The 15,459-nt window shown below is 47.2% G+C and overlaps 1 protein-coding gene across 2 annotated transcripts in view; it reads left to right on the top strand.

The window, feature by feature from the left end:
• The window catches only part of LOC138489491 (zinc finger protein 2-like), a 284,440-nt gene that overhangs the window by 115,531 nt on the left and 153,450 nt on the right, over positions 1-15,459 (top strand). For both annotated transcript variants that reach the window (XM_069617233.1, XM_069617232.1), the window contains exons 2-3: positions 1,173-1,299; positions 10,844-10,936. In XM_069617233.1, coding sequence (XP_069473334.1) covers positions 1,173-1,299; positions 10,844-10,936 — 220 coding nt within the window. The remainder of the gene's footprint in view (positions 1-1,172; positions 1,300-10,843; positions 10,937-15,459) is intronic.

The following is a 15,459-nucleotide window of genomic DNA, read 5'->3' as shown; positions in this document are numbered from 1 at the left end:
GCTTCTGCCCTCAGAGAGCCTGCTTAGCTTGAAACCAACAGGACCAGGAGCTGCCTTTGGCTCCCCAAGCCAACTAGTGCCTTACAAACATGCATATGTGACATTAGCTTTGACTATGTTAATAAAGAATTAGACACTTCGAGTACCCGTTTAAACATATTGGATCATACATAATTGGCTAAAAGTTCAAGCTTGCCACGCCTGTGGAAGTTAGATTGGCAGTGTGGTGTGTACTTGCTCCTGTTCCCTACCAGTAGCTTTTGCCTACAGGGTGATGCCCAACACCCAGGAATTCATTTTAACTCCTGCATCAGTCTTAATTTTGAACCCTGAATCATCTGCAGGGCCATTCACACCACAGCGCTTAGAGGCCATAACAGTGGCAGTTGGCACTATACAAATATCAAGTAACGCAGGTCTCAAAATGTGTACACACCCCTAGCTGTTGGGTAGTCATATTTGACTCTTGGTGAGTAAGAAATGGTGGGGTGAGTGTATGTAGAGAAATGAGGGGAGAGTGACTTTCTATGCCAGGCTAGTAGCTTGCAACATTTTACTCCCGATTAATGTAACATAATATAGTTCTTGAGTCAGAGCTTCACTCGTTCATTTCTGAGTTTCGGATATACCGACTGGTGCAAGAGACACCAAAGGGTGTACTATAAAAAGGATCGCTCTCCACCTTGTCCTTTCGTCATTCTTTGGGCCTCATTACGAGTTTGGAGGTAGCCATACCCTTAATAAGTGCATGGCTGCCTCCAATCTCTGGTCTGGGTTCCTTGAATGAGGAATTACCGGGCCATTCCAACCTTGGAGGACCCGGTAATTCCTCATTCAAAAAACCCATCCCCATTCCCATTTGAGCCCCCATAGGGCTCAATGGGAATGGGGAGGGAGCTAACAACGGGCCCGTTATTAGCTCCCTGGTCCCCTTGCGGGACCCGCAAAGGACGTCTGGTCTGACCAGACGCTCAGAGCGGGTCCCGCAAGGGAACCTCGTAATATGGCGGAATGGGTTTACCGGCACCATTACCAGTGCCGGTAAACCCATTCCTCCAACCTCGTAATGAGGCCCTTTGACTTTTCTACGTGAAGATTACATTGGTGATTATTATAGAAAGAAGGGCTGGTTGAATCAAATTAGTAAATAATTGTCCTGTGTTTTATTCCAGGCACAGGCGACCTTCCCAGAAGTTGCTGCCTGTTTCTCTGATGAGGATTGGCAGATTTTGAAGGAGTGGCAGAAGGACCTTTACAGGAATGTGATGAAGGAAGTTCACCAAGCGCTGCTCTCTCTGGGTAAACTTACACCCCTGATCTTGACCAAGGGGGTTTATAGTTTATGAAATAGATGACTTGTTATTTCAGGCTCTGGGAATGGGTTCTGCTCCTCTGTCTTTGATGTATGTGCCTTAATATAGCAATAATAACTGGGTCCCAATGCTGTACCGGTTGATAATGGCCTGTGGCCCAAGTTATTAGGCATGGTCTTTTAGGCAGGCCTTTACCAATGGTTCCAGGCATATACCACCGGCACAGTCTGGGTACTTGGTTATCATTGCTATTAACAGCCCTGGTTAATGTCCTAGGATGCTAGTAGCAATGTGTTGGGTTTTATGAACTCCGCCCTCTGCAACTTATCCAGAACAGAACTGCGAGACTTGTCCTTGGCCTCAAGCCCAGGGACCGTATCTCTCCAGGACTGAAATCTCTTCACTGGCTCCCAGTGGCTGCGAGGATTAAGTTCAAAACCCTCTGCATTGTCCACAAGGCCTTCTGGGGCCTGGGGCCTAAATACCTTCAACTCTCTCTCCCTAAATATCTTCCTTCACGAGCCCTTCGCTCATCCGTCTCCAACTCCCTCATGGTCAGCCGCTTCTCGAAGAAACGAGCTGGGGGTAGATCTCTCTCCGCAGCAGGGGCCTCCCTCTGGAACAGCCTGCCTGCCTCCCTGAAACTTGAGGAGAACCATCTCCGGTTCCGGAAGCACCTCAAAACCTTCCTCTTCGCTTCTGCCTTCTCTCTCCCTCTCCCCTGCTAAACCTGCTTAACTCCCCACTGAATTCTGCACCTAACCTGCATCTGGGCCACTCTCAGCGACCTCGGTCCAGGGCCCAGCCACTCTCCACTTGCACTGCCTCCCTGGCTCCCCCTGCACTGTGGGACTGTCACTGTATCCCTACAGCCCCCTTCCCAGCACTTGCTCTGCACTTACCTCGCACTTGCCACCAGCTGGCCCTTTTTATTTATTATTTATTATTTATTATTTTTATTTCGCCACTTACCTTTTACTGCACTTACCCCCCCACCTCCTCCCCCTGCACTTTCTCCTTTTTCCCCTTACCTCTGCACTTGCACGATCTGAATGACACCTGGCCTAGTAGGATCGTTTGTCTGTCTTCCCCTTGTTTCCTCCCTTCCCTGCCTCGTCGCGCCTTGAAACACTTGTGTATAGGCGCGTTACAAATACCATATCATATCATATCATATCATATCGCGCACTTGCCTTGAGCCATTGTTTCAAGAGTATTCTCACCCAATATGGCTGCCAATGGAAATGGAAGGTGGGGCCCCATGCAGGACCTGTCTTCCATTTCTGTGGTGGCCTGGGATCCAGGAGCAGCGTGGTGGCGATGCTGGTGAAATGTAAAAAAACAGGTGAGAGGGAGCAGGGGAGTGGTGGAGGGGAGGAGGGAGGTGGACGTGGCAATCGTAGGGAAAGATGGCGGAGCGGGTCTGAGCAGCTCACAGCTTGCTCTGAACCCAGCCTTGGATTGTGTGATTCATCCCGGGTTTGAAGCAACCTGATTGGGTGCTGTACAGGTACCAGGTGCGAATAATTATAAGGTTGCCCCATGCTTCTGATATAGTTATGTTATGTTGATTTCTACCACGCACCGCTACCACCCACGGGCAGGCTCCAGGTGCTTGCGTGGCTCTGAAGAGAGAGGGTGTGGGGGGTTAGTGAGCAGTTGGTGCGGGAGGCCCTTTGCCTTGTAACTGTATGGTGTCTCTGTGTGTGCTAGTGTTTGTGTTGTTGTTAGTGTGTCATGTGTTGTTCGGGTGGGTTGTAGTTGTGCTCACTGGGTAGATTGTGTCCATAAGGGATCCAATGTTGATGCATGACTATCTGGTGTCTTGGTGTGTACTTGTGTCGTTGATGGCTTTATGGACTATGTGGCGGGTGGTTCACTCTAGGTGTGCTTACAGAATCTGAGAGAGATGGTGGGGTGTGAACATTAAATTGATTCTTGGTGTGTTTATGTGTAGTGTGGTTAGCCCAAGGTCTAGGGTAGTGGTGTTGGTTATGTTGAAGGAGCAGGAAGGGGGAAGTGGGTTAATAAGTTGGTCAGTTTGGTGGAGCCTCTGGTGTGACTCTTTGGTTGCAGCTTGATGGTATCTGCCCATGTTCTTGGTTACAGTTTGTCGACCCATCTCTCCAGTTGTTTGTGATGTTATTGCTGCCAGTGACCCGTTGCTGCTTTCATTGCCTGTTGAATAATCAGGTTTTCAGTCATTTCCTGAAGGTGATGTAATCTTCTGTGGTTCTAATTTCATTGGGCATGGTGTTTCAGGAGGTTTGCAATTAGGCGTGAGAACACTGTTCTGCCGAATTTCCTTTTTTCGTAGTGTTTTGTCTCTATTTGAAGGTTGTTGCTGAATCTTAGGTCCCTTTTTAGGTGCTACCGGCTGATCTTGTCTTGGAGGAATTCGGCTCCTTTTCTGTGCAAAGCTTTGGGGCGATGCAGAGTGCTTTGAATTTGATGCCTTTTTTTTACTGCTAACCAATGTAGGCTTTTCAGTGCTGCCGTGATGTGGTCTCTTCTGTTAGTCTTAATAGGATCCTGCCTGCTGTATTTTGCACCCTTTCGGGTTTCTTGGTGAGTCTTTCTGGCATTCCTAGGTAGAGTCTGTTTGCATAGTCAATTCTTGTGAGTGTCAGGCATATGATTGTGAGAGTTCTGTGAGGAAAGGAGAGGAAGGGGAGTAATCCACTGAGTAGTCTTAGGAGGAAGAAGCATTTTTGGTGATTGAGTTCACTTGCAGTTCCAGGGATAGTCTGTTGTCCAGGAGTGTTCCTCGGTTATTGACTACTTCGGTAGTCTCCGGTTGCGTTCCCATGCAATGTTTCCAGGAGTGCGCAGAGTGAGTGTGCTGTGGTTTTGAATTCTTTTTCATACCAGATGTTGAAGACTCCCACTAAGACTAGGTTGTCGTGGTAGGTTGATAAAATGCCAGCTAATTTTTTTGAGAAGTTGGAGTTATAAAATGGTGGTCTGTAGATCAGAAGAAATACTATGTTGGTTTGGTTGTTGAGTTCGGTCTTGATGAGGAGCGATTCACAGTCTTCTACGTCGGTTGGGATGAGTTGAGATGCTCGGATGTGTTCTTTGTGTATGATTGCGATTCCGCCTCCTCTTCGGTTTTCTCTGTTAGTATGTATTAGTTTATAATTGTCCGTTATTGCTTTGTTCGCGATGGCATTGTACTTGTCTGATAACCAGGTTTCTGTGAGAAAGAGCACGTCTGTGCCTCCTTTGGTTAGAAAGTCATGGATTTCTATTGGGTGTTTTGCTATGGATCTAACGTTGAGAAGGCTGCAGTGTAGTTTGTGTGATTTTCCTTTTGTGTTGTTGTTTGTATTGTTGGTTTGGTTCTGTGTGTTGGCGGTTGGGTTTCCGTTGCTGGTGGTTCTTTCCTGGTTGTGCCTGTTGGGGCGGGGCTCTTTGGTGGTCAGTCTCTTCATCGAGTAGACTGATCAGGTTGATGGCAGGGTTGATTGGTTTCGCTTCGTTCTGGCTGGTGAGTTGTGTTGATGCCCTCCCTTTGTTCCAGTCTTTGGTGATGTAGGGTGTGTAGAGGATAATGGATTCCAGTGTGTCCCTGATTCTAGTTGGAGTATTGTCCAAGGTATAGTCCGAGTTGGGGTGGTTTATTATTTGTCGTTTGGCGTCCTGGTGGGTTTGTATTTGTTTTGCTTCTTGCCTGTGGGTTTGTTGTCGGTGGTCCGACTTTACTTACAAAGCCATGGTATGTGGAGAGGTTCCTCACACCGCCCATAGAGAAATTTCTGCACTCACCACTAGTAATTGGCGAGTAAGAAATAGTGCGCTGTGTCTATGTGTAGAATAGAGGTGATGAGTGACTTTTTATGGCTGGCTAGTAGCCTGCAACTTGAGGTTTGTACCTGCAAGCTCGAGAGTGCTCTGCTCTTCTTTCACAATTCTCTCCCTTCGCTCCCGTACCCACCACTTGGAGGCATGATTTGGGGTTTATTCCCTACTGGACTTTCCTTCGGAACCTTATGCTACAGTGCTGTGGTGAATTGGGAGCACTAAATCGCTATTTTCCAAGCTACTTACCTTCCGGATCCATTCCAGGTTTTTGGCAGCCAGCATGCTGCTTTAATCAAATGACTATGCTTTCCCAGAATGCCTGGCCCACTGCTTCATCTCCACCCTTGCAGGACAAGGTTAGGTGGAGGATAGGCAACACCTGTGGCTGCAGGTGCAGCAAGCAGCACACCTGAGGCGTGTGCTCGTTTTAGCAGCTTTAAAAGCCTCAGTTTGCTTCAGTCCAGCGCTGGTCACTGATGCAGTGTTCCTGTGGTCCCTGGATTTGGAATTTAATGTGCCCATTGGGGATTTCCGCTTCCTAGATTCCCTATCTGTCTTCCTCTGTTTTGCAGGCAGCACTTCCAGTGCTTTCCTTTTTGTAGGCAGCCGAGTTTGCCGGTGCTCTATATTTCTTGACTTTGTCCTATTCTGCTGTGAAACCTTGATCCTTTAGTCTCTCCTCGTTTATAGATTTAGCATTTTGCCTTTTTTCCCTGGATGGGGAGGCTGAGGTTTTGCCTTTCTAATTTCGTTTTCCCTTCTCCTGTTCCTTTACCTTCCCTTGGAATCTATTCCAGGTTTTCTCCATTTATTTCCCATTTGATTATTAGGTGTGGTGTGCTGTTGTAGCTAGCTCCTGTGTGAATGCCTCTATTTTCCTCACTATTCTGTAATCACTATTCCTTCTTGCCCCTTGTCATGAGTCCTATGCATTAAGTTATCCTCCCATTGCTGTTATAGCCTTTCTGGGTCCCTGTTTTTTTTCAACAGGGTTCGTGGGCTTCACTGACATTTCAGGTGGTATTTCTAATTCTTGTGAGTATTGTCTTTAAGTTACCTTATACAATACCATCAAGGGTGTTAGCTCACAGATCCTGTTATTGTGTGCCCTGTATGTGGGCTTAGCGCGGTCAGTACCTGTAACAGCAATTGTGGGCAAGGAGCTTGCTGACTTTGTAATCATAAGGAGCTTCTAAGTGCTTACCCAACATCCCTTTTCATATATTTATATTGTTATCACACTCTACTTGCACATCCTGGGCTTTAGTGTACATGTGTGCATGTTGTTTGACTCAAAGCTATTCACTGTGTGATCTTGTGCACATTTCCCTTGCCATATTTACTGCCTTTGTCCTTTCATGACATCTTCCTGCTACAAACAAGAGCTTAAAAGCCGAAAAGGGTCATCACATATAGTACCAAAGGGTGCCACTGATTGGTGGCCCCCTAAACATGGGCCTGCTCCATAGGGGATGCCAGGCTTCAATTGGTTGGTTCTTTCCTGTCGATCAGGGTCCACGTAGGTCAGCTGGGCTCATCCTCACGTTGAAGGTCGGGCACACACATACCACATTGTTTCTTTCTAAACTAAACATGCTAAGCCGGGTTACTATATCATTGTGGCATGCACCTGGGCGGCACAGGAAATGGTGCCAGGGGGAAGGGAGGATAAAATACAGTCACGCTAACCCACACATTCAGGGCTTCGTTGATACCACAGTTACTGCACTCAACGTCTCCCCCGGGTTTTGATCTTTAATTTATACCTCCCGGTACTTCATGTTACAATAGATTTTGTTTTCATGCCTGAAGAAATACAGTCGTGCATGCTTAGATCTTCTGCGGACCCTTGATCTGTGTTGTTGGAGCAGGGGGGTTGTTTGCTTATCAGGAAATGTAAAAGTGTGGGGGTTGGGTCAGTGGTGTGTGGCTGGCTCTGGATTGGCTTGTTGGGGGTTAGAGGCCTACTGGCAGTTTAGTGGAGAGGAACGGATGCAGTGCGGAGCCTGGTGCTGTCTCATGCTCTTGCAGGGCACATTCCTCTGGAAGATGCTAAATATTCGCAACATTGGAGGGACGAGGGGAAGGGAACTTCTGTGAGAGTGGGGCTCTGCGGATTCATTCTGTCTTAATGAGATTGGGCCTAGTGAACTTGGTTTGTGAACAGCGCGATCATGCAAGCACTTACACTTTGGGCCTAATACAAAATGGAGTTGTGTGCTATGTGTTTTCTAGTGCCGTGCATCTACTGTAGGCGCTACAGTGCCTCTACACAGTGCTTAACAGTGCAGATTACTCTGCCTTTGTACACTACATCACCTAATCGGGTGTTTGCCTCATCTGGAAATGCCTAGGGGGGGTCTGATAGGCTAATTTCCATCCCAACATTATCCCCTTTCGTTATTTCTACAGTAACAAATTCTCCCCCACCATATTTACGCCCATTTGCACACCTTTCTCCCTCGTCACATGCAGATGTTCCCTTAATTGGCATCCATGCTCTACATACGTGCTGTAAACTCTCTCCCCTCTGCGCATACTGCTCCGGGGTACACGTCATGTAGATGCACCCTCCCCCACCATGGTTGTGTGATATAAGTCATCAGCTTCATCGCCAATAGGGATTTGGACCATGTGGTGAAGGGGGCGGTCATTATGCTCAGTTTGTATCTCTACTTCCTTTGTATCACGAGGTACGTTATTATTCCCAATACTGACCATCATCATTGCACTATTAGGCACAGCTTTGGCACAACACCGGAGACCCAATTGGCATGTGCAAAAAATCAACAAGATAACCACAAAGATGGGACCAGAATTTTTACCAATATTCCAAGCCAGGATGGGACCCAGTTAACGGCCATGGTGAACCAGTCTTCTTTCTGGACCCCAGCTTCCTTTTTCATTTTCACCCCCAGTTCATGCACTGCTGCAATGACGTGTGATAGTGTCCCATTTTCAGCATCATCAGAAGGTCCGAATGTGCAACATGAACTCCCGATCTTTTTGTAGACACCACCTTCCATAGCCTTCAGGAGATCCAGCACGTAGCGGTTCTGTATTAGTCTTAGGGCCCTTAGTTCCACTTTTATGACATTGAACGCTTGTTCAGTATCGTTCGCCAGCTGGATCCGTTCCCACCGGACTATCTGCAGTCATTTTGCATTTGCTTGTGTCTGGATGCTGGGTATTAGGGATGTAAAAAATGTCTCTGCTGAATTATAGAGCTTGTATTCATTGTGTATCTGTGCAAGCAGGTCGGATGAGCCTTGAGATAAATAATTTGAGTACCATTGCTTTCTTCTCAGCTGATCACGACGTTCCTTTTTAGGGAGGATGCGGAAGTCTGGTGGTGGCATGGTGGGTAGTACTTCTGTGGTCAGGGGCACTGTCTGCTCTTCATCAGACAGGGGTATCCCCTTTAGTTGTTCTTCTGGTACTTCTAACAGGACAGAGTGCAGTGTTGCAAGCGAACAGTAGCCTTTCCAAGAAGGCGGGAGGTGCAAGTACGCCTGCTGGCTGCAGACCCAGTAGTAATCCATCAGCGCCGCTGTGCCTTTTCTGATCATCTGTTTGATCCCACTGAGACAGTCCCGTCTCTGTAAAAACATAGTTTGCTGTTTTCTTCTTGGTGCACTTTCACTGGCTTCCGGATTGCTGTGATCCATGTTAGCTTTGTGGCATGTTCTGTCCATATCTGTGCACATGCTTGTTCTACAAGGGCTACTGTTTTTCTGGATATCCTACAAGTCCTTCTGCCTTACACACGAGAGTTGTCTCTTGCCATTTTTTGTTTGTGTACTTCGCCCTTTGTATTGCCAGGTGCGCTTCTTTGAAACAGTTGGGGTTGGTGGAACTCGTTTTGCATCCTCGGATGGCTGGATCGACGAGCTCTAGGTGGACGTTGCATGCCTGGAAAGTGCCTTTGATCCTACTTAGCGCAAGATGGATCAGGCATTGTGCCTCTATCATGGGTACTTCTTGTGGTACTAAGACCTTGGGTGCCCCAGATGCATGCAGTATTAAGGAACAGATGTAGCAACTTCCATTAGTCGTTCGTCTTCCCATTGCACTCATGTCAGAGTACCAACTGTTTGAGTGTTCGGGGTGCCGAATGTCTTCCACTGCATTTAGTCCTAAGCCATGATATGTATCATATTTATGTTGGCGCGCTTGCCTTTTCTTTCTGCTACTGCGCAACGCAGACCTTTTCCCTACTGACATTGTGCTTCTAGTAATATTTCCATTGCTGTTGGCATTACGTAGGGACCTTTTTACACTTGGCATTAGTATTTCGACATTTTGCTATTGAATATTGTGGCTCGGGAGCTGCTACTATTTGCAAGGGTGCTGTTGCACATAGATGCATTTGTTGCCATGGTGGTTAGTTTGAAGATTTTTACTGGTACACTTTCATTCATTCTTTCATTCATGTTCAGGTTTGGACTGGAACTTATTGCTGTGACAGGGAAGGAGGTAGGGGTATAGGTGGTTTTAGTCACCGTGGAGTACATAGGGGTAAAACTAAGGGCAGTGAATGGTACTTCAGTTACATTTGAAAGAAATACAGTAACTTTGGAGGTTACTTCAGTCCCATTTAAAAATAATCCTGTAACATTCAAGGGTGTACTCATGTTCCAGGTCCCTTTAGACACCTCCCCCTTCTTTTAGATGGCCAGCCCAGATAAAAGACGTTCCCCAATAAATGCCTAATGCAAACATCATAATAACAAGGGAGGTCCTGGGAGTCCCTCTGCCAGACATTAGTCCTGGTTACGAGAGACTTACCCAGAGTCTTTAGGTCACTATCTTTCACAGAGAAGAAATATCCCAAACATATCAATCTTTGTCCTGTCCATGCTCCTACTTTTTGGGCCTAATACAAAATGGAGTTGTGTGCTATGTGTTTTGTAGTGCTGCGCATCTACTGTAGGCACTACAGTGCCTCTATACAGTGTTTAATAGTGCCCCCCTTTTACACTACATCACCTCATAGGGTGTTCGCCTCACCTGAAAGTGCCTGGGGAGAGTGGGATAGGCTAATTTCTATCCCAACACTTGCTCCCAAGACAAACGTGTTGCCTCTGAGCTATCCTCCCTCTTGGCTATGGCCCCATGTGAGGCTTTAGTATAGAAGGAGTTTTAGAAATTTGCTTCACTCCAAGATGTCCACCATATAGACTTTTTCATCCTTTAAGGAGTCTCCCAATTCAAGATGGCTGTTGTTTAGACACTCTTCCTTTCACAAAGCTTAGTAGAGTATGTGGATACTGACAGGATGGTGGTGTGTAACAACTCTTCAAGTCCTCCATGTTTTCTGCTGGACTCCTCATTACTTGATTACTTGCTTCCTGGTTTTTGAAGATCAATTAATCTCTCGTCCATTGTCCCACAGCATTTTTGCCTTGTGGATTTCCCCCACAGAGGTGTTGCTCCCCAAACTGCCTACAGCTGCAGAGGTCTTACTCTCGCTTTACTTAAAAAATCAATGCTCGTGTTGCGTTTCACGCTCTTTAGCAACAGCGCCCCCTGCTGCTGAGGTTGATGTTTTTCTGGGAAAATAATTTGCCAGAATTTCCATGGACAGTAGACCCCCTTTGTCAAATAATCATACTGTGGGGTCATTCGGCTCCTTCATCTAACATATGCTATGTGGTAAAGATTATTGTCTTTATACTAAGGCAAGTAGTGCATTTAATAATATGTGTTTTTTATTTTATGAACAGGTCCACTTATTGTCAGCACTGTCTTTTCGTTAAAAACCAAAGAAAAGCAAGACCTGAGTCCCACGCACACGGAGGAGGCGATGAGAATTCACGGTAGGCATGGCGCATTAGCTGTGATATGAAGTCGCACAAATGCATATCTTCACAACACATGATAATGCAGACATTCCACTCTGCCACCACATCAACACACACCCAGATCTGAAAGAGAGAAAGTGGGAGGTTTGTTGATTCTAAGAGTTAGTTGGTAAAAATTACAACATTTGAATGGTGACATGGGTGGTAGGAAGAAGAAGCCGAGAGGGAGGGAAAGGAAGGATGTCAGAGAATAAGAGATGACTGGAAGACAGAAAGGAATACAGGAAATAAGGGATGGATGTGTGAAGGAAGAGCCGAAAGCAGTAAGTGGAAACGAGGGAGAGGCAGGCGAAAAGTACAGATTGAATGCTGCAGGGAGCAAGAGGGAGATGGAATGCTGCAGGGAGCAAGAGGGAGATGGAATGCTGCAGGGAGCAAGAGGGAGATGGAATGCTGCAGGGTGGAAGATGGAGATGGAATGCTGCAGGGTGGAAGATGTAGATGAAATGCTGCATGGTGGAAGGTGGAGATGGAATGCTACACGGTGGAAGGGGGCGATGGAATGCTGCAGGAGGCGGAGATGGAATGCGGCAGGTTGTATGGTGGAGATGGAATGCTGCAGGGTGGAAGGTGGAGATGGAATGCAGGAGGGATGATGGCGGAGATGGAATGCGGCAGGTTGTAAGGTGGAGATGGAATGCTGCAGGGTGGAAGGTGGAGATGGAATGCAGGAGGGATGATGGCGGAGATGGAATACGGCAGTCAGGAAGGCAGAGTTGGAATGCGGCAGGGAGGAAGGTGTAGATGGAATGCGTCAGGGAGGAAGGCAGAGATGGAATGCGGCAGGGAGGAAGGCAGAGACAGAATGAGGCAGGGAGGAAGGCAGAGATGGAATGCTGCAGGGAGGAAGGCAGAGCTGAGGCACAGATTCTGTCAATTAATTGACTCCTGGACCAGTGCCAATGCCTGCTAATCACCATTACCGCTGTTCTTGGAGTTACCCCAGAACTGACATTGGTGGTAGCGTGGGCTGAGTCGAAAGGCTTCCCACAGAGTAATTAATCTTTAAAGCAAGCAGTAATAACATAAACAAAACTGCCATCCAAACACTTTGGATGAAATTAAACTGATATTTTGTTAAACACTTTTTGTTCTTTTACAAAGTAGGACCAGTTAAAGAAGATGATCTCAACCAAGAAAGTGAAGGCAGGAAATAAATACAATTGAATATTAAGGAAGTGCTCTGGCCCTTTAAGGGAGGAAGTGATGTCATTTGTAAAGCTTGAGTGCCCTGATGTTGGAATGCATTAAAGAGTCCTTGGGCGACTTCTTGCAAAAATAAAAAGACTTGTTTCTAAATGAAAGGGAATATTATGTTTTAATAATTCTCTAGGCCTCATTACAAGTGTGCCGCTCCGGTAACAAAGGTGCCGGTAAGCCTACCAGCACCGTTATTACCGGACCGGCACACTACAGGTCTGCCTGCCTGAGTCGCTGTGCCCAGAAGCTCTGACCCTGCCGGTCACAGCGGCCATGGTAAACAGACCATACAGTTTAACCGGCACCGTTAGAAACGGTGCTGGTGCTACTGTGGTCCCCATTCCCCACAATTACTGGCACCTGACTTCCCGGACCGCCGGGCTGTAATGCCCCGTGTTTCCGGCAAGCCAGGCGCCGGTAAAATTCGCAAGTCCAGCGGCAACCTGTCGGTTTTACTCGCACGGTTACCGCCGGACTTGTAATGAGGCCCTCTGTCTTAACTGTGGAAAATGAGGACAAATCTGGCCCCTAGCAGTTGAGAGAAGTTTGAGTTGGTTCCAGCCAGAACGGCCTAATAGCACAGGTGCTTATATATCTGCGGATGTGTTTGCTTTAGTTTATATTTGGTTGTTAGATATAACTGAAATAATTAAAGAATGCTGCAGCTGTATACCTCAATGTATTTTAAGAAGGAAAGAGGCCAACATTATTTTCTTTTTCCAAACAGTTATCAGGGGACTGAATCAAAACAACGAACTATATAACCTTTGTGACCTATTCATATTCCTTTGACTGATGTTCTCAGTATGAATATATTCAATGCTCATGATTTTTAATTTTGTCATATTAATAATATTCCCTGTGATGAATCTGTGCATGTCGTCCCTTCTCCCCTTGAGGCAGACCTTTCCCATGGGGCAAGGGCGGTGCGTCCACAGAACAATAGCCCTCCTGGGGTGGCGCACAGGGGAAAGGATCACATGGGAAAGGAAGCCCCTTACGGGATTAGGGACGACCTACCCCAGAAAAACTGATATATTCCTTCTCTGTCACACCCTCCCTCTTACCCAGACCCTAATCCTTCTTCCCCCCAACTAGCCAACTGTAACACATTTTATTTTAAAGTTAGTGAACACCACCTAGTAGATGAGAGTAAAGGAAACAAGAATCAAACTGGCCCTCCACATTTTAACATCAGTACTAGGAAGAAGAAGAAGAGGGCTGGGAGGAAGAGGATTACTCCACTGATCCTTGCTGAGCGGTCTAGTCTTCTGCTAGAGCCTATTGACCCAAAGCAATGCAACACACAAGCGCAGGAGTTTAAAATGAGATCATCTGAGACGCCAGGAGAAATCCTCCGGCAGCCGAGGAACACCTGGGAAAGCCACTTCGACAAACCCAGAGAACGAGAGAGAGAATCTGTGCACGGACAACAGAGATACGCCGGTGATAGTCCATGGTGTGAGGACTATATGACCTGCTACCCGAAACAACCTCTGGATGTCCGGGGAACCAGAGAGCAGTGGCATGGAGAGGAGACGCTCCTGTAAGGACACGTAAGTCACCAGAACAGCGAACAACAAATCCAATCGTCCGAATGCTGTTGGAGCCTCGCAGAGACATCCCGCTGCTTGGGAAACGCGAACCAAGCAAAAAGGACGCGGACAGGGAGAGAGGGGCTGGAGGTCCAGGGAAGCTGGGAGACAAGTGCGGAAAGCCGAAACAAGGGTCAGATTTTCTGAGAACACTGTGCATGTCTGGGCCTGCACCCCCCCACCCCCATGAAAGACAGAACAGAAAAGTCTGGGACCTTGGAAGTAAACAAAAGAAATGAAAGAGAATTATATTGTGAGGAATTTGACCATCCGCACAGGGAGTGTGCACTCGCCTGGGCATTTTTGAAGTTTTGTAATGAAAATGAATGATGGGAGAAAATGTGTAGGTCTAATCCGCACTTATTTTTCTCTGCTCACTGCACAACAAACACATAGTAATGTGTACTCCGGGGGAACACAGCCTACAGGCGCAGTCCTCTCTGTCACATTTAGCTGGAATGTGACAGCCATGGGTACATCAAAGCATCTCAGGAAGGGGGAAGGCAACACCTTACTCCAGCCATGGCCAGCCTAATTAAAATATCAAAGGCTCCATGGATCCACCCTGTTCTTTTGTAGTTCTATGTGGTAGCAGCGCATACTGATGACCGTTAATTTAAGCAGACCTGTGAATGAACTTGTTCATAGAACACAAGGGAGAGGAAACACCAACGCCTCTTTGATATGCAATGTGTCATCTTGGAGCTAGCCACCCCTCTGTATGAAGAGCAGTGAATGGCATGTCTGGGACAACTGTTAACAGTAGGCAACCCCTGCAGGGAGGGAAGAAGTATGTGAATTTATGGAGACAGAAAGTTTGTTCTCACCACAAACTTCAAGGGAGACCTGCACTTTGATCAGGAGTCAGAGAGAGCTCAGTTAACCAGAGAGACACTGTGATCCACAACAGACAGGAAGATGGGTGGGACTTAGTAGTACATGTTGTCACCCCTTACCTTTCCTGTTAAAACCACTCTGGTAATGACCTCGCGCATAACAGAAGATGGTTGGTGGGGACTCGGGATTGGTTAATTAAGGTAGGCTTAGCCTGCACCAATCACTGGGCCCATTTGGCTTTAAAAGAGGGCTTAGCCCCTCACTTAGCAGATCATCTCGAAAGGAGTAAGAAGAAGGACTCCTTTTGAACCTTGGCTGAAGGTACAGTCTGCCTTACAGCTTCTGCCAGTGAAGGAAGGATTTCCAAGAGGGAAGCAAGATCCCTCCCATAAACATCTCCCAGAGAACAGAGGGAGATACCGGACTGCTGGGACCCATCCAGAAGCTCCAGAACCAGTACCCAGCCAGCACACAGCGTGTCCTGATAGGTTCTGCCAGCAAGCTTCCTAGGTGCGAAGTGCCAGAGAGCCTCTGAACAAAGGACAAGACCATTGCCTGCAAACACTCTCCTCAGCTTTGTGCTGTCCACCTTAAAGGACAACACAAGCCTTGCCAAGAAGCTAGGAGGAGTGCCACAACAAGCATCAACCACCGCCCATCTTTTAAGGACATTTTTGAGACTGTCGAGCCCTCAAACCGCGTCCGGCTGCACCACTGACTGTTGTCACGCTGCAGTCACTAAAGCCATCCGTGATGCCTCGACCAGGGTTCCAGATCTGCCAACCAGCACAGAGACGATTCTTGACCCTGATCCACCATGTAGGCCAGCCTGCAGCCGTCCGTCCA

The sequence above is a fragment of the Ambystoma mexicanum genome, chromosome 9 (assembly GCF_040938575.1).
Source record: "Ambystoma mexicanum isolate Mex_15411 chromosome 9, UKY_AmexF1_1, whole genome shotgun sequence".
NCBI classification, from domain to species: domain Eukaryota; kingdom Metazoa; phylum Chordata; class Amphibia; order Caudata; family Ambystomatidae; genus Ambystoma; species Ambystoma mexicanum.
The sequence above is the reverse complement of the archived record's forward strand: the minus strand, read 5'-3'. Positions and strand labels throughout refer to the sequence as shown.